We start from the raw sequence: 17633 nt of genomic DNA on the forward strand, positions 1-17633 counted from the left end.
CAGTAGCACAAGAAAAAGAAATATAATGCCTATAATTGGAAAGGAAGAAGTCAAACTATTCCCATTCAAAGACAACATGATTTTCTATATTAAAAAAAAAAAATCCAAAACAAAACTCAAGGAATTTACCAAAAAGCCGTCTTAAAACTAAAGGAGGACTTCCCTGGCGGTACAGTGGAGAAGAATCTGCCTGCCAATGCAGGGGACGGGTTCGATTTCTGGTCCGGGAAGACCCCTCTTACCCTCAGAGCCACTTGGACCCTGTGCTGCAATGACTAAGCCCATGCCCTACAACTACTGAAGCCTGTTTGCCCCCAGAGTGTATGCTCCACAACGAGAGAAGCCACCACGATAAGAAGCCTGCTCACTGCAAGGAAGAGTAGCTTCCATTTGCTGCAACTGGAGAAAGCCCACACAAAGCAATGAAGACCCAGCACAGCCAATAAAATAAATTAAAAAAAAAAACTAAAATGACCTTTGCAAGGTCATAGGATGCAAGATCAATATACAAAAGTCAACTGTGTTTCTATAAAACAGTAATGAGAAATTGAAAACAGATTAAGAAAAAAATGATAATATAGTTGGCCCCTGAACAACACTGATTTGAACTGCACAAGTCCACTTATTTTTTTCAAAAGTAAATGCAACAGTACTATATGATCCAAGGTTGGTTAAATCAGCAGATGCAGAACCGTGGATGTGAGAAACTGCACATATTCTTGAGGGCCAACTATAAGTTCTACATGGAATTTTGCCTGTGAGAAAGGTTGGTGCCCCTAACTCTTGCATTGTTCAAGGGTCAACTATAGTTCCCCCCCAAAAAGAGAAATATTAGATATAAATCTAACAAAATATACATAAGATCTTGTGTTAAAAACTACAAAACACTGATTAAAGATATTGAAGGATACCTAAATAAATAGCCATATCATGTTCATGAATTAAGACATACTAGTAGAGAACTAAAGATAGAGTTCTTCCTGAAATTGACCTATAGACTTAATACAATTCCAATATAAAATCCCAGCAGAATTTTTTTTCTTTTGTAGTTACAGACAAGCTGAATCTGAAATTTACATGAAAAGGCAGCAAAAGAACTAGAACAGCTAAAACAATTTGGAAAATTAGGAATAAAGTTGGAGGAATTATACAACCTGATTTTCAGACTTACTAATGGGCTTTCCATTAGTATTCTGTGGGGTCGCACAGAGTCCGACACGACTGAAGCGACTTAGCAATGGGCTTTCCAGGTGGCACAGTGGTAAAGAATCTGCTTGCCAATTCGGGAGATGTGAGAAAGGTGGGTTTGATTCCTGGGTCAGGAGGATTCCCTGGTGTAGGAAATGGCAACCCTCTCCAGTATTCTTGCCTGAAAAATTCATGGACAGAGGAGCCTGGTGAGCTACAGTCCAGGGGGTCATAAAGAGTTAAACAGGACTGAGCACACAAACACAGTTACAATAATCAAGACTGTGGAACTGGCAAAGGAGTGAAACACACAGATCAACAGAACAAAATAAAAAGCAATTCAGTAGAAAAATTCAATATGTTACAAAATACAAATACAAAAATGATCTTTTGTATACAAAAAAATATACAATCACAATACAAAAATGATACTCTTTTCAATAAAGAATGTTGTGATTAGACTTCCAGAGACAAAAAAAATTAACCTCAACCTAAATCTATTTTACATAAAAATTAACACCAAATGGATCTCAGTGTAAAACATACAACTATAAAATTATTAGAATAAAATAGAAAATGTAATGACCTAAGGCTAAGTAAAGAGTCCTTAGATGGGTCACCAAAAAGCATGATTCATAAAACATAAAACTGATAAGTTAGCCACCATCAAAATTAAAAACTTTTGCTCTGTGAAAGATACTTTGTTCAGAGAATGAAAAGATAAGATACAGACTGCAGAAAATATTTGCAAATCACTTATTTGACAAAAGCCTATATTCAGAATATCTAAAGAACTCTCAAAACTCAACAGTAAGAAAACAAACCCAATTAAATAATAGGTGAAAGACATTTCATGAAAGAGGGCATACAGGTAGGTGGCAGACAAGCATACGAAAAGTTGTTTACACTCACTACCTGTTAGAGAAATGTAGATTAAAAGCACAATAAAATACCACTACACAACTGTTGGAGTGATTAAAATAAAAATACTGACAGTTATAAGTGCTGCTAAGGACAGTAGCCCCCCAGGCTTGTCTATCCATGGAATTTTCCAGGCAAGAATACTGGAGTGGGTTGCCATTTCCAACTCCAGGGGATCTTCCCGACCCAGGGATCAAACCCACATCTCTTGCATCTCCTGTGCTGGCCGGCAGATTCTTTACCGCTGAGCCACCTGGAAACTCATATATTGCTGTGGGAGATGCATAATGGTATAGCGAAAGAAAGTGAAGTTGCCCAGTCATGTCCAACTCTTTGTGACCCCATGGACTGTACCCTTCCAGGCTCCTTTGTCCACGGGATTTTCCAGGCAAGAATATTGGAGTGGGTTGCCATTTCCTTCTCTAGCAAAATGGTATACTTACTCTCAAATAAGGTTTGCCCTTTTTTTTTTTTTTTTAAACTTTAACATACACTTACTATGTGATCCAGTAATCCCACTCCTACTTATTTACCCTCAGGAAATAAGAACTTATGTTCACACAAAAATCTATACACAGTGTTTACTGCAGCTCTATTTACAATGGCCCCAAACTGGAAATAATCCAGTGACTTTTAATAGGTGAATAAACCAATGGTGGTAGAGCCATACAGTGAAATACTATTCTTCATTTAAAAGGAATGAACTATTGATACATGCAACAACATGGATAAGTCTCAAAGGCAATGTGCTCTGTGAAATCATATTGACTGTATGATTCTAGTTATCTGGCATTCTAGAAAAGACAAAATGACACTATAGACAACAGATCAGTGCTTGCCAGAGTAAGGGATGGGGGAGGGTCTGACCACACAGAGGCGGGCAGGCAACCCACTCCAGTATTCTTGCCTGGGGAAGCCCATGGACAGAGGAGCCTGGTGGGTTACAGTCCATAGGGTGGCAGTTAGACACGACTGAAGCGACTTAGCACAGCACAGCTGACCACAAAGGGAGAGCATGATGGAGTTTTGGGGGGATAATGGAACTGTTCTGTTTCCCAACTGAAGTGGTAGCTACATAAATATACTCACACGTTAAAATCCATAGAATTGTATACCAAATAGAGGTCAATTTGACTACATTTTAAATTAAATAGTAAAGTTACAGGAATGTACAAATACAAATTGAAACAACAACTTTGGAGGAAATGAATATTCCTTGAAGAAAGAAGAGAGAAGACAGACACATTGCCTTGATGGAGGGGAGAGGGTGCCAAGAACGGTTGAGGAAGTGATGCTTGAGCTGGGTTCTAAAGAATGATTGAGAATTTACTTGGGTCAAAGGAAGGTCAATTCAGATAGAAGAAATTGAACGTGTCAAGGCCCTGGGGCAGGAGGAAGGATGGCTCATTTTCATCTGAAACAGACTAGCACACAGGGAGTGCCTTGGAGGGGTGGGAGAGATGGTGGTGGGGAGAGGCAGGAGGATGAAAGTCAAGAACAGGGGAGTAAAAAGAGTCTGATCATGCTAGATTATGGGTTTCATTTTTACTCTACAAGGGACAGGGAGTGAAGGGTTTGAGGCAACTGTATAACACAAGATCCTGAAGAAGGGAATGGCTACCCACTCTAGTTTTCTTGTCTGGGAAATCCCATGGACAAAGGAGCCTGGCAGGCCACAGTCCATGGGGTCTCACAGAGTTGGACAGGACTGAGCAACTAACACACACGAAACACAAGATCAGACCTAGGTTTTGAAGAAAAATTACTTGGGCTGCCCAAAGGAGAGGATTTGGAGAGCACACAGGAATTCTTAGAGTTGGAAAGGACCTCTCAAACAAGATTTCTCAATCTTGGTACTATTGACATTTTGGGCCAGATAATTTTTTGGTGCCGGGCGGGGGGTGCGTGGCCAGGGGTTGGCCTGTGCGTTGCAGGATGTTCAGTAGCATCCTTGGTCTCAACCTACCAGATTCCGGTAGCACTGACCTTCCCTCCTCCAGCTGTGACAGCTAAAAAACTTCTCTAGACATTGCCAAATATTCACTATGGGTGTATCAACCCTGGTTGAGAACCACCGTTCTAAAACAACCAAATTCAACATTTCTGGCTTCACAATAGAATCGTCTAGGGAGCTTAGAAAATACAAATACTGGCCTTCACCCCAGACCAACTGAAGCAGAATCTTTGGAGGTGGGGCGGGGCCTGATGCCCAGCATTATTTTAAAAGCTTCCCAGATGACTGTGCTTAGAGTGATGTTTGGGTACCACAGCCTAGTCCCTACTCTCCATCTTAGAAGACTGAGCCCAGACCAGAGAAATGACCCCCTGAACCGGAGGCAGAGTAGCTCCAGAATCCCTTACTCCTGGACCAGTGCTCATTCCATTGAAACCTGTGGCCTCTTAACAGCTGCACAGAATATGCCCTGGGCAAACTGTGGAAGCCCAGCCTCCCTGAGTTACCTGCGCTGGCTTTCTGAACATTCCAGTGTTAAGGCCCCTCTTCCTGCAAAGCCCAGGCCCTCCCTCCCTTCCTGCCACCCCTGGAACCTCTGCCCCTTCCTTCTACTCCTGCTGCTAGATTCATGGTGACCAAAGAGTCTGAATGGGCTCAACAGCAAGGGCCAGGTGCAAACTGAAAACATTCACTGACCACCCGCACAGGATCTATTCACGAGCTGCAGGTAACAGAGAAGTCCTGGCCCTTAGGAGTTCAGCCTAGTGGGGAGTAAACAGGTAATTTCCATAAAATGCTGCAGGCTACAATGGCACCACGAGGAAAGAAGTATTTTGCTTGCTGGGGAGCTGCCTGAAACCCCAGGAAAAGGAAGCCCCAGGGAGGGGTGTGCAGCAACCATCAGCAACTGTTAGCAGCTTGGAGTGGCTGAAGGGGAAATGGCTCTCAGGGGTTAGCACTGTCGGGAAAGGGCTCCACCTTCCTGAACACCCCAGAGGCGAAGGGACCTGCCCGAGGTTGTGCAACTGGTAACCAGCTGACAGAGTTGGGCTTCCCATCAAAGTCTAGGTGGCTCAAAACACATGGGCTATCCTGTGTCTCTAGGCAGGTGACCCAGGCAAGGAAAGAGGGGTTATATAGCTGGTGGGTTAGCCTGGGAACTTAATGGAATGATGGGACATTTCTGCAGGAAAAGTGTTAAAACAACTGACCCAAGAAGTAGGTTTAGATATCCCGCTGCCAGGCAATGAGACTCCCCAAAGCTGTGGTAGCCCTGGGGTTGGATTCCCAGTCCTACCAGGAGGTGGTGGGCTCCCTGAGCTGTACCCTAAAGGTTCCCAACACTGTGCAGAGTTGCATTTGCAGCAGACCCTCAAGTGCCCTCTCTTGAAGCCTCTGCCTGGTTCATAGGATACTGGCAGCTGAGCTGTGGCCACTAAGCACTGAGGTTGCTTGAGAATATTGAGAGAAAGAAGAGTCTGGCTTTTATTGGATATCAACAGGGCCAAGTGATCTAGTTTTCAGAAATACCTGTGACAACCCAGTATTTTTCAGTTGGGCAGCAGATCCTGATCACCTCATCCTGACTCACCTTGCTCTTTCCCAGGCTCTGGGGCCAGTGCCCTCTGCCCCTTTCCAGGTGTCCAGGCCTGCTTTGTCCAGGCCTGGGCCTGGACAGGAGGTTGGGGGGGAGGTCAGAGAGTGATCCAGATCAAAGCTGTCAGCTGATCATTTTATGGAAGAATCTATATTGAAGAATCCTTTGCAAAGTGAATACTTCCTGAACTTGTTTTATGTTTTAATAAGACACCAAGAATGGTTTAATTTACACATACACAAACATATGGGCTGGACATACACAAGGGTTCAGGTAGGCATGAGACTAGACACTTTACCTGCCAATTTAAGGCTTAATTGTTATCCCTACTTTAGAGGCTTTGGTCAGTGTCTTGAAAAAAGGTTAAGAAGTGGCAGAGCCAAGACTTGGATTCCAAACCGCCCAAACTGCAAAGCCCTGGACCACTGATTCCTCTTACACCTTGGTGTTTGAGTCTCTAACATGAAATTTACAAAGAATGCAGATTCCTGGTCCCATCCCAGAGTAACTGATTCAGTGGGCCTGGAACCAAGGCAGGGGAACCTGCATTCCACACGCGAATCTGAACCAGGTAACTCTGCAACAGCACTTGTCCCTTCCTCCCTCTCTCTAATCCGGGAATCTAGCTGTTGTCCTAGGGTCTCAGCTAGCAGAGGTTGGGAGGGAAGCGCGGGGTCTGATCTGAGAATTTGGGCTTTTTTTTTGCAAATGACTTGACGCTGGGAAAGAAGCGCAACATCGCAGCAGCCCGTCGCCCCACACTCTCACCTGCCTCAAGGTGCGCCCAAACTGGCCGAAGGAGTTTGTCCGTCGTGATTCCCTAATTCTGAGGACTTTCACTTTCCTCTTTTCGTAAAACCTAAAACCCCCCAGGCCGAAAATACCTGGCTAGCCCCTCCTCGCTTAGGCGACTGGCTCCGTGTGAGCGGGAGGGCCCGGATGTCGGGCCCAGGACAGCAAACTGGCCCGTCGCCTCCCGGTCGGAAAAGGTAGTGCAGGTGACTGGGCGGCGGCTCTGGGCCGGGCGCGGGCGAGGAACCCGAGGGCTGAGCGCAGGCGGCGGAGGAGGGCCGCGCACGCCTCCCGTCGGGCTTCCGGCCCGGGTCGCGGCTGGCTGCCGTTCTCCCAACACCCGGCACCTGCCGAGCACGTACGGGGCGCGGGGTCGAGGGGGCGCGCAGGCCGGCTCTGTCCCTCCTCCGCCCGGCGGGACGCTGCTCCCCGGTCCGCCGCGGCTCGGATGCCAGGTCAGCGAAGGGTTAAGGAGGCCGGCTCCCTCACCCTTGGAAAGTCCCCGAAATGACGTTGCAACCCGACAATTAAAAAAAAGTTTAATTATAGAGACAGGCTCTGGGAGTTGGAACAAACCCGGTCGGTCGGTGGGGCCGGTAAACAACTCCGGAGCGAGCGGGCCGGGCTGGACGCCGCCCGCGGAGCCCGCGCCCCTGGGAGCGGGGGAGGGGAGCGCCCTCCAGGAGTTGGGAACCGAAGGAAATTCGAGGAATCGGCCTTCTTTTGGCGGGGGGGTGGTGGGGAGTGGAAGACTTTTTAGCTAGCCCGCGGAGCCAAGGCCCCGTCATGGTGCTTTTGGCGGGTCCCGCAGTCGCGGGGGTTGTGGGGGGAGGTAAGAGGCGCCACCTGGAGGAGGGGGCCCTGGGTGCGGGTCGGGACTGGCCCTGGGCCGCGCCCGCTCCCGGCCCCTGCCCCCTGACTCTCCACCCCCGCTTCTCCGCCCCTCCCCCGTCCCCCCCCCCCGCCCGCCCCGGGCAGAGCTTCGCGAACCCTCCAGATTTAAAGACCAATGGGCCCTTTTCTTTTTTTTTGTCTTGCGGGGAGAGTGGGGGTATAGAAAACTGAAATAGCTTCACATCAGGACGCAGACTAACCTTGTGGTTTTAACGCGCACCCTATTCTGTCCTGAAATCTGGAACTCATTACCTCATCACTAAGAAACTGCACGAAACCGCTCCCCCCACCCCCCTCCTCGAAGCGGGGACGAGAGAGAGCAAACAGCCCTTTAAGAAAGAAACCTACATTTGAATGATTTAAATTAAGGTGGATGGAAGTTATTTCCCCTTCTGGCGCTTGCCAGATTTCAAGAAAAGCTGAAAAATGGGAGCAGGGGGAGGGAAGCAACAGGCAAAAGAAGACACCAAAAGAAGAAAAGCAAGGGGGCAGCGGCCAGGTTAAAAATGGGGGCCATTAATTTAAGTCACAGGGGACAAACAAAAGCAGAGCGGACTGGGGACCACATACATCGGTTCATGGCTGCAGCAAAGGTGGTGTGTTTCGTGAAGATGGAAAAAAAAGACAACAGGTCCCTAAAACAGTTGTGATTTGGAAGGTTTCCGGGTTTGCTCGGAGGCCGACAAATAAATAAGAAATACAGTAAAAAATATGTGTGTGGTGGTGGCGGCGGCGAGAATGCGACTCCAGCGCTCTGCTCCGCCCGCCCGGACCTTTTCAAAGAAACGTGCTCATAATGGGGTGACCTAATTACATCGCAATGGAACCCGCTCTTAGCCACTCAGCGCACGGGGTTTCATAACAGACCCGGCGGCCTCGAGTGCTGGGAAGAAACGTGCGAGGGCTGAGGAGGCGGCCGGGCACGCGGGGAAATAGGAAAGAAACGCGGCCCCGCGGTTTCCACCTCGGTCTGTGGGGGACGCATTCGCAACTTTTTATTGGGGTGGGTGGAGGGGTGTCCGGACAAACAGTAAATAAATATATACTTTCCAATTTTCAGAAGAGTAATTGCCAACTCGAGGCCTTTCGGTTTCGAGGATCCCATGCCCCCCTCCCCCCATCCCGCCAAAACAGCGCAGTGTGACAAGCCATATGTTCCATTCCCGTGAGGGCGGGGGAGAAGCAACAGTAAGTGTCGCCGCCCCCCATCTTTGTATCTTCATTCTTACCAAAGTAACTTTTTTTTTTTTTGGTTCCAGCGTCTGTGGTGTGTATACGTGTTGCTTAGGGAGTTTCGGGCGCAGCCTGTGGTTCAGAGCGCGGGGCAAGTTGTGCGTTGCTGGGTGATTTTTTTTCGGGGGTGGGCAGAAGGGCGTTCGTGAGGATTCAGGTTTGTTTTAGAAAACTATTTAAAGATTGCTGCGTGCAATAAATACCACTCCCAGGCCTGTGAAAACAAACAGCCCGGGCGGGGGTCTTTTTCGTGGAGCACCCCCACCACCCCGCCCGCCCCCGCCCGGGCCCAGACTTGGAGGGTGTCCGCTGCACAGCGAACGCCAGTGTAGACGCGAGCGGCGCGCGAAATCGCTTGGTGCTCGCCGTCGCCAGGCCCGGTCCTCCAGGGTGTGTGTGTGTGTGTGTGTTTTGGGGGGGAACCTCCTTAATCCTTGTCCCTCACCCCCACCCCTGAATAAACAAAACCCTAGACGTGAATGCTCTGTGCCCCCCTTATTTCCAGTTTCCTCTCCCCGTGGAATTTGCGGAGGGGAACCAAGGGCTGAAAAGATCCCGGGGAAAGAGTGAAGTTGTGCGGGAACTTAGAGAAGTTTCAAGGGAGATCGGCACAAGATGGAAACCGGGCGCTTAGGACGGGCTTCTGCTCCCGCTAGCAAAAAGAGAAAGTCGAGCCCGCCTTCCTGCCCTACCAAAAAAAAAAAAAAAAAGAAAAGAAAAATAACAACACAACAACAAGAACCCCGAAGAGTGTGGAATGAGTGATGTCACAGAGCAGCGCTCGCAGGCTGACAAAAGGGGGGCGCCCCTTCCCCACCCCCCGCGCCGCGCGCGGCCCCAGAAAGGGGCGCCGGCAGCCCGAGGTAGACAGGCGAGCGGACTCGAAAGTTTTCCTCTTTAAGAAAAAAAAAAAGTTGTGCGCGGCTCGCAGTGGGTTTTTTTTTTTTCCCCTCTTCGCCTTCTTTCCTCGTCTCCCCTCCCCCCTCTTCCTTTTGAAAGTTTCTTTTTTTTTTTTTTCCCCCGAGTTTGACCGCATGGCTGATTCAACTTCAGTGTCAATCAACTTTTTTTTCTTCTCTTCCTCATTTAAATAAGTTTAAAGCTCCTCCTCCCCCTCCGGCCCACCAAATCTGAAACTTATATAAATTGGGCTTCGCGCGCCGCAGCTCCGGAGAGTCGGAAAGGCCGAGGGGCGCCGGGAGCAGGCGTGTGGGACTCCTGACCGGAGAGCCGGAGGCTGCGCCTTCCCCGCACCGGGACCTTCGCGACACACCAGACCCTCGTCCCTGCCCCGCGCGAGCGCCCAAGATGACCACCACCCTCGTGTCTGCCACCATCTTCGACTTGAGCGAAGTTTTATGCAAGGTAAAGTGGGGCGCAGCGCTTGCTTTTCAAAGTCTTTTTTCTTTTGTCCTCAAAAAGAATCTCCAAAAGTTTAGGTCTGGACAGGCAGGGGTGGGGGAGAGAAAGAGGCGAGATGGTTGTTTTTTCCGCCTCACTTTTCTCCCCAGTTTGAAGGAATTTGGCTTTCTCCTCCCCACCCTTTGCGTTTCAACTGTTCTGGCGGGGATTACCTGGGAATCCAGAGACCAGAGTTTTAGGGGCGCAGTGTGCGTGGGGGCTGCCCTGGGCAGTGTTTGGGATTGGGGCAGTTTTTCGGCAATTCTTTTCGTCCGTGACGTGCCACTCTTGAGCCCGGCTTCGCTTGTCCGCTGCGTTTCGGGTGTCGCCGCTCCCGGGAGGGAGTTCGAGTCTCTCCAGCCACTTTGCCGGACTGCAGGTCGGGAGGTGCGGGTCCCTCGGGAAGGAGAATCTCGGGATGATGTTTTGCTGGGTGATTTCCCCCTCTGTTCTGGAGAGGCTGGGGATCTGCGAGAAAAAGGCCAAGAGTTGTGATTCAAAGGATGTTGTCAAACGAGTTTGCATTGGGACTTCAGTTCGCCCCAGCTCGACAGGCTTCCTCTTGTGATAGCCGATCGTGCTGCAAACTTTGGGGGTAAAAGTGGCACTCGGGTTCACCCGCTTTCCTCTTTTCTGAGAAAATGAGATTCGTGGATATGGACGGGATTGAGGGGGGGCGGTGGGGGAGACACGACGACAAAATGCCCGTCTGAACTCTAGGGTCTTGGCGAGGAAGGATTTAATGAGGGCCTCCTTAAGTCGTATAGCTTGCCAGCCGGTGTGGAAAAAGGCGAGTTTTAAATCCGAAATATTTATTCCAGAAGTGCAGTTTAAGGGTATATAACAGAAGCATGTGGATGTTAAATTTTTTTTTCGCCCCTTCTCCCCAGTTTGAAAGAGAGAAGCTGCTTGGCTACTTTTAATTGCTAAAGTGTTTTGCCTTCTTTTAAACACGTCGAGTCATGTTGCTGTCTTTTCCTAGCTTGCTTCTCCAGTCGGTGCAGCTGCCAGGGCCCCAGGGCTGCAGGGTTGGGGTGCAGGGACACCCTGGAGCTGAAGAGCAACATCAAAAAGTTTGAATTTCAGTTTCCTTCCCTCCCTGTGCTTTTCCAAACTTCAGTTGCTCTGGCGGCTGCCTGAGCTAGCCGGCACTTCTTCCTTCTTTTCGCGGCTCTCTAGCTCTTTGATCTATTTCTCTTTCTCTTGCTCCCTCCCCCCTCAGGACTTTTTAAATGAACCTCATTGTTGGGAACTGGCTCTCCACTTGGTTCCTGTAATCCGCTCCAGGGGTGGTTGCTGTTACCGATTCCCGATCCCCCGCAGCTGATCCTAAGGGGCCAACTTTAGAATTTGCACAATGACACCCACATGGGCCTGGAAGCCAACTCCCAGGTCCCCTGCTCACACCCTTTCCAAATCTTGGGTACAGGTTGGGCAGGTGAATTGAGTCCCATTGGAACAGAGACCTGCCTGTGGTGCCTCTGCCCCCCGCCCCACCTCCCCCACGTCCATTATTGACTGGGAGGAGGCTGGGGGGATTTGGTGCTTTCCTTTTCCTTCCCACCTGCAGCTTTGCGTTAAAGATTAAACACTGGCGCTCTTATCCAAGCCTGCTCTTGCAGCCAGGAGACTAACTGCAAAGGCATCCTCTCAGCGGAGGGGGTGGGGTGCGCAGTGAATGGTGGGAGAGATCATTGTAGAAGTCTCCCCTTCTGGGAGCATGGGAGTTTTGTATTCAGGGATCACATCCCTCTCCCCGTAGCCGCCCCCTCCCCCGCCGCCCCCATCAGGGATTTCTCCTCTAGCTCCTCCCTCTCCCCTCTCAGCAGCAAGGTAAAGTGAAGGCAGTCTGGAAACCTGTTGCCAAAGCAATAGATCGCTTCTGAAGGAGGAAGTTGAGAGTCTTCGGCCAGGCTGTGTGTTTGTGTGTGGGGGGCGGGGGTAGTCAGTTAAGCAGGGACTGATTGAAAGGAGACCTAGCCCATAGTCTCCTGCGGTTTACCTTTTTTTGTTAGGAGGGTGGGAAATGAGAGTTTGTGAGTTGTGTGAGATATTTTCAACTGAGGAAGGTGAAGTTGGATTTTCTGGATGAAAGTGGTAGCTTTGGGGACAGGATATGACGGTGCATTCCAGGGATCCGGGGATTGGCATGGAGTAGGTGCATGTGTGAAACAATGTCTCACATAGGCCAGGATTTTTGTGGTTTCTTCTGCCTGGGACCAAAGTAAACCCTCTGGGGAATGGGAGAAAGAGGAGGAAGGGGCTTGCCAGGGGAGAGGTGAGGATGGTGAGTTCCTTTGAGAGAGAGGGAGCATTTCTGATCGTGCAGGGGGCTGCCCTTAGGGGGTACTCTTCTTGGGCCTGGTGGATGGCCTTTGCCGCTAACCACAGTCTCTCTCCTCTCTTTCCCCTCCAGGGTAACAAGATGCTCAACTACAGTACTCCCAGTGCCGGGGGTTGCCTGCTGGACAGGAAGGCGGTGGGCACCCCTGCCGGCGGGGGCTTTCCCCGGAGGCACTCGGTCACTCTGCCCAGCTCCAAATTCCACCAGAACCAGCTCCTCAGCAGCCTCAAGGGTGAGCCAGCCCCAGCTCTGAGCTCTCGGGACAGCCGCTTCCGAGACCGCTCTTTCTCAGAAGGGGGCGAGCGGCTGCTGCCCCCCCAGAAGCAGCCGGGAAGCGGCCAGGTCAACTCCAGCCGCTACAAGACGGAGCTGTGCCGCCCCTTCGAGGAGAACGGAGCCTGTAAGTACGGCGACAAGTGCCAGTTCGCCCACGGCATCCACGAGCTCCGAAGCCTGACCCGCCACCCCAAGTACAAGACGGAGCTATGCCGCACCTTCCACACCATCGGCTTCTGCCCGTACGGGCCCCGCTGCCACTTCATCCACAACGCCGAGGAGCGCCGTGCCCTGGCCGGGGCCCGGGACCTCTCTGCTGACCGTCCCCGCCTCCAGCATAGCTTTAGCTTTGCTGGGTTTCCCAGTGCCGCCGCCACCGCCGCTGCCACGGGGCTGCTGGACAGCCCCACATCCATCACCCCACCCCCCATCCTGAGCGCCGATGACCTCCTGGGCTCACCCACCCTCCCCGATGGCACCAATAACCCCTTTGCCTTCTCCAGCCAGGAGCTGGCGAGCCTCTTTGCCCCTAGCATGGGGCTGCCCGGGGGTGGCTCCCCGACCACCTTCCTCTTCCGGCCCATGTCTGAGTCCCCTCACATGTTTGACTCTCCCCCCAGCCCTCAGGATTCTCTCTCGGACCAGGAGGGCTACCTGAGCAGCTCCAGCAGCAGCCACAGTGGCTCAGACTCCCCTACTTTGGACAACTCAAGACGCCTGCCCATTTTCAGCAGACTTTCCATCTCAGATGACTAAACCAGGGTAGGGAGGGACCCCCCCTGCCTACTCCCCTCCCCCACCCCCTCATCCCCTCCCCACATCCCCTACCCTTATGTCCCTCCCCTTCTGATTCCTGACAAACCCCTACATTAACAAGGTTAAGCTCAACCCCTTTCCCCCAGAACCTTGGAATGCCCCCTCCCTCTCCCCTCTTTACACCCCAGCCCCCAACACAAGGACAAGTCAGTTTGTCAGTAGCTTCCTCTGGCTTGAACCCCCTCGATTTTTATAGCCCACTTAACCATGCATAACAGACAAGTCCCATATTTGTCAGTAGATGCCTTTCTTTTTTTTTACCCCCTGCCCTGGCTTAAGCCTTAAGTGCCAAATCACAAAAGAAAAAGCAGTAACAGTTTACAGAAGCAACTTAGTGCCTTGTAATCTAACTTTGTCACTGTGACTACATTACCTCTTCAGCGCCAGAGGGCACCCGTGGGCCTCCCCAGAGCCTCTGCCCAGGGGGAGGGGGAGGTGGGGGGGGCATGTAGAACCAGCAGCTCCCTCCACTGGCAACACAATTGCACCTTTCCTTAATTTCAATCTCCCACACACTTCTTCCCTCCCTCTCCCTGGTAGCCCCCACGCCCCCCTCGGGAGAATTGTTGCCAGACTTGGGTTTTTGGGGAAACCTGTCTTGACATTCAAAACCTTTTTTCTTCCCGACCTGAACCTCTGTTGACTAATCTTGCCTGGGTTCGTGTAGGTCTGCAGGAAGGAAGACTGCAAAAGCGGATGAAGATTGTGACATAAGTGGGACTTTGTGATTTAATTTTTTTCTTTTTTAAGTGGGGAGGAAGGGGAAGCTAGATGGACTATGAGAGACTTGATTTTGGTGCTAAAGTTCCCCAGTTCATATGTGACATCTTAAAAAATAACAACAAAAAGAGAGAAAAGCTTAAAAAAAAAACATGTAAGGGGTGAGCAGTTAATGGTATTCATTCCACATACAATATCTGTGTAAAACGATTTCCTGTAGAAGTAGCTTTAATGGTTTTTGCTCTAGAATACCGTAGGTCTATCCTTAGAGCACTCACGCCATGCTTTTTTCCCTGGGTTTTAAACTTCATATAACTTTCAGAAATTGGAGAGCAAAAATTTTGCTTGTCACTGCACATCAATATAAAAAAGCTTATTTAACTTATCAAAACGTATTTATTGCCAAACTATGCTTTTTTTTTGTTAATTTTGTTCATATTTATCGGGATGACAAATCCATAGAATATATTCTTTTATGTTAAATTATGATCTTCATATTAATCTTAAAATTTTGTGACGTGTCTTTTTCCTTTTTTTCCACAGTTTTAATATATTATTCTTCAACGACATTTTTTGTAACTTTACACTTTTTTTTGGTTATTTTATTTTAAAAAAATGAAAAATTAATTTAAAAAAATGCAAAAAACTGTTGGATTATTTATTTTAGAAATTTCCCCCCTTTGTGTTGGACTGCAAATTGAGTTTCTTTCTCTTTTGGCCTTTCACAACTAGGACTGAGAATGTATGTAAAAGTTCTGTGACAGTACAGAAGGAAAACAACTTTTTATGTATAGCTTCTAAAAGGGAAAAAAAAAAAAGAAACCCTTTGACTTCCACGTGCCCATCTTAAGACATTCCGATTGCAGATTTGAGGTTCTGGATTCCAGGTTTTGGAGTTTTCCAATGTTAATACAAACAGAACTGGCACACCACACATTAAGATGAATGTAATTATTATTCCTCTTGCTGGTCACTACCGTCGCTTTCTATTTCTCTTTCTTTGTGTGAATTTATTTAAAAAAAAAACTTTTTGTAACGACTATTTGCAGTTTAAAAATCAATAAACCCATTTTTTTCAAGAAACATCGATGGTGAAGCTGGTTTTGCTTGCTTTGGTTTTACTGTGCCTGTAGGCTTGTCCTTTGTAGACGAGGTGGGTGCTAGGAAGGGGAGGAGGGGAGAAGGGCCCTGGTTGATTTCTTCTAGTCTTTAACAGCTAAACCAGTGGCTGGTTCCTTTTGTTGAGGTTGGAAGTCTGTTGAGCTTAGAGGGGATGGTGTGGGGGTTGATTGCAAAGCAGCCTGTATTTGTATTAACCTGCCCAGTTGTTGGTTGTTGACTAGGGGCCAGCCTTATCCACGCTGTAGCCTCAAAGGTTCTTCTGGAGACCTGAGGCATGGGGGCTTCCAGTCTTCCCTGCTTAGTCTGTGGTCCTAATGTTTGGGGTGCTGAAATGATAAGAGGGGGATGTAGCACATGGCACTCCAGCAAACCTGGATTTGTTCTTTTATTTGGGCGCTTCCAGCCTTTTTTTTTATTTTTGGCTGTGCCACCTGGCACATGCAATCTTAGTTCCTAGACTAGGGGTCAAACCCACACCCTTGCATTGGGAGTGTGGAGTCCTAATCACTGGACAGCCAGGAATTCCCTCTAGGCTTGTTTTTCCCTGCAGGAGAAGGACCTGAAGCCCTAGCCTCTTAACACCTGTGTGGGGTGGGTATGATGAACCACTGTAGACTCATGGGTTTTCAGGGTGGTGAGGGGCTCAGTCACAGGGCACTAGGGGCAAAGGTGGTTTCATTTGGACTCAACATGTGCTTCTATATTTGGAAGGCTGTTAAAGGGAAGAGGCATGAAAATGGCCTGTGTAATGGGAAGTCATCAGTTCCCACCACCTTCATCTTTGTTGCATCCCTGATGCCACGCAGGATAGGCAGGTGGTCATCTTGGAAAGGATGAGGTCTCCTTGGCTAGAGGAACCTCAGCCATTGTTAGATGGCCACTTAGAGGGGATGTTTTGCCTGCCAGAGAGGCTGCATCCTGAAATCTCAGTCTGGTTCTTGGGAGGATTTCTATCTGAGGAGGCAGGGATATCTGAGGCTTAGCTGCCTTCAGTTCCTTGCACTCTGTAAGTTTTTGGGTTGCTGTTGTGATTGCCCAGTCATTTAGTCGTGTCTGACTGCGACCCCATGGACTGCAGCATGTTGGGCTTCCTTGTCCTTGACCATCTTCTGGAGCTTGTTCAAATTCATGTCTGTTGAGTCAAAGATGCCATCCTATCATCTTAACCTCTGTTGCCCCCTTCTCCTGCCCTCAATCTTTCCCAGCATTCAGTTTTAGAGAGTAAGCTGAATTTCCACTGGGACTCCACTGGGCCTCTCCCAAGGAAGACAGGTTTGCAGCACACATCAGCTGGCCCAGGGCTGTCTTTGAGGTGGGGCAGACCTACCTTAGGCTTCCTGTGATTTTGTTTCCTGGCAGTAGGTGCTTACTGGGGGACAGAGCCAGGATGTAGAAAAAAGGGACTATTACCTCTCCCAGGGCAAGGGCTGCTGGTGGAAGAAGGAGGAAAATCAGCCCTCCCGGGGTCTGGAGTAAACCTAGGCCTCCTGTCCCTTGCAGAGGGAATGAATACATGTATGTGTGTGTGGTGGGTGGTGATGGTGGTGTGGCAGCATGTGAGTTTCCTCTCTGACTAAGAGCAAAAACATATATAATTGTGCACCTTGATCTGGTTTACTATAGGCATAGTTGAGCATATGGCAGATATCTTTGTAATTCCCCAGTTCATGGAGCGCTGGCTGGGGGCTGAGCACACCCACTGGCTAGCCCAGAATTTCCTCCACCGGAGTCAGTCCCCTGAGTGGAAGCATTGATTCCCAGAGATCCTGGAGTGTAGGCACTGGCTATAAAGGTGAGGGGAGGTTCCCTATGGCCTGGGGAAGCTTTCTGTCCCCAAGACTTGACTCTACTTCAGTGTCTCCATGGGAAACTCACACAGGCTGGACTAAGGCCCACTCAGGCCCAAGCATAATCACCACAAGAACCTGATTTTCTACCATATAAACTTACAAGTAGACGAGATCCCGAAGTCCAAAGCTACTTGGGAAATGAAATAGCAGAAGCTTTCTAGGCCTATTCTTTTTCCGGGATAGTAGGTGATGAAAGGCCTCGATAGAAGCCCTAGTCCTGTGCTCTGGGCTGGCAGGGAGTCCAAGGAGGTGTGAGCCCAGAGCTGGCAGGGAACCTCCCTGAGCCCCTCTATGGCCAGAAAAGATAAGAGCCATGCAGAGAGAGCGGGAAGTAAGGCCTCCAGAGAGGGAGGTGGGGCAGGAAAGCCCAGGCCTGCCTTTGTCAGCCAGCTTCCTGGGGCAAGAGGCCTACTTCCTCACCTCCTGCCCTGGAACTTGGGGCATCTGTTTTGGGGGTCTTTGCAAGGTCTGTCCTGGCTGGGCAGGGCCTCCATGGCTGTTGGCCCTGCAACTCATTTTGTTGTT

The 17633-nt window shown here is 49.6% G+C and overlaps 1 protein-coding gene across 1 annotated transcript; it reads left to right on the forward strand.

Moving 5' to 3' along the window:
• Window positions 1–9763: 9763 nt before the first annotated feature.
• Window positions 9764–14806, forward strand: ZFP36L1 (ZFP36 ring finger protein like 1). The gene is made up of 2 exons (XM_068964464.1): window positions 9764–9944; window positions 12397–14806. Exons 1-2 carry the CDS (start codon window positions 9888–9890, stop codon window positions 13354–13356), a joined length of 1017 nt encoding a protein of 338 aa, XP_068820565.1. The 5' UTR covers window positions 9764–9887; the 3' UTR covers window positions 13357–14806.
• Window positions 14807–17633: the final 2827 nt, after the last annotated feature.

Source organism: Capricornis sumatraensis, chromosome 2 (genome assembly GCF_032405125.1).
Source record: "Capricornis sumatraensis isolate serow.1 chromosome 2, serow.2, whole genome shotgun sequence".
Taxonomy (NCBI): Eukaryota; Metazoa; Chordata; class Mammalia; order Artiodactyla; family Bovidae; genus Capricornis; species Capricornis sumatraensis.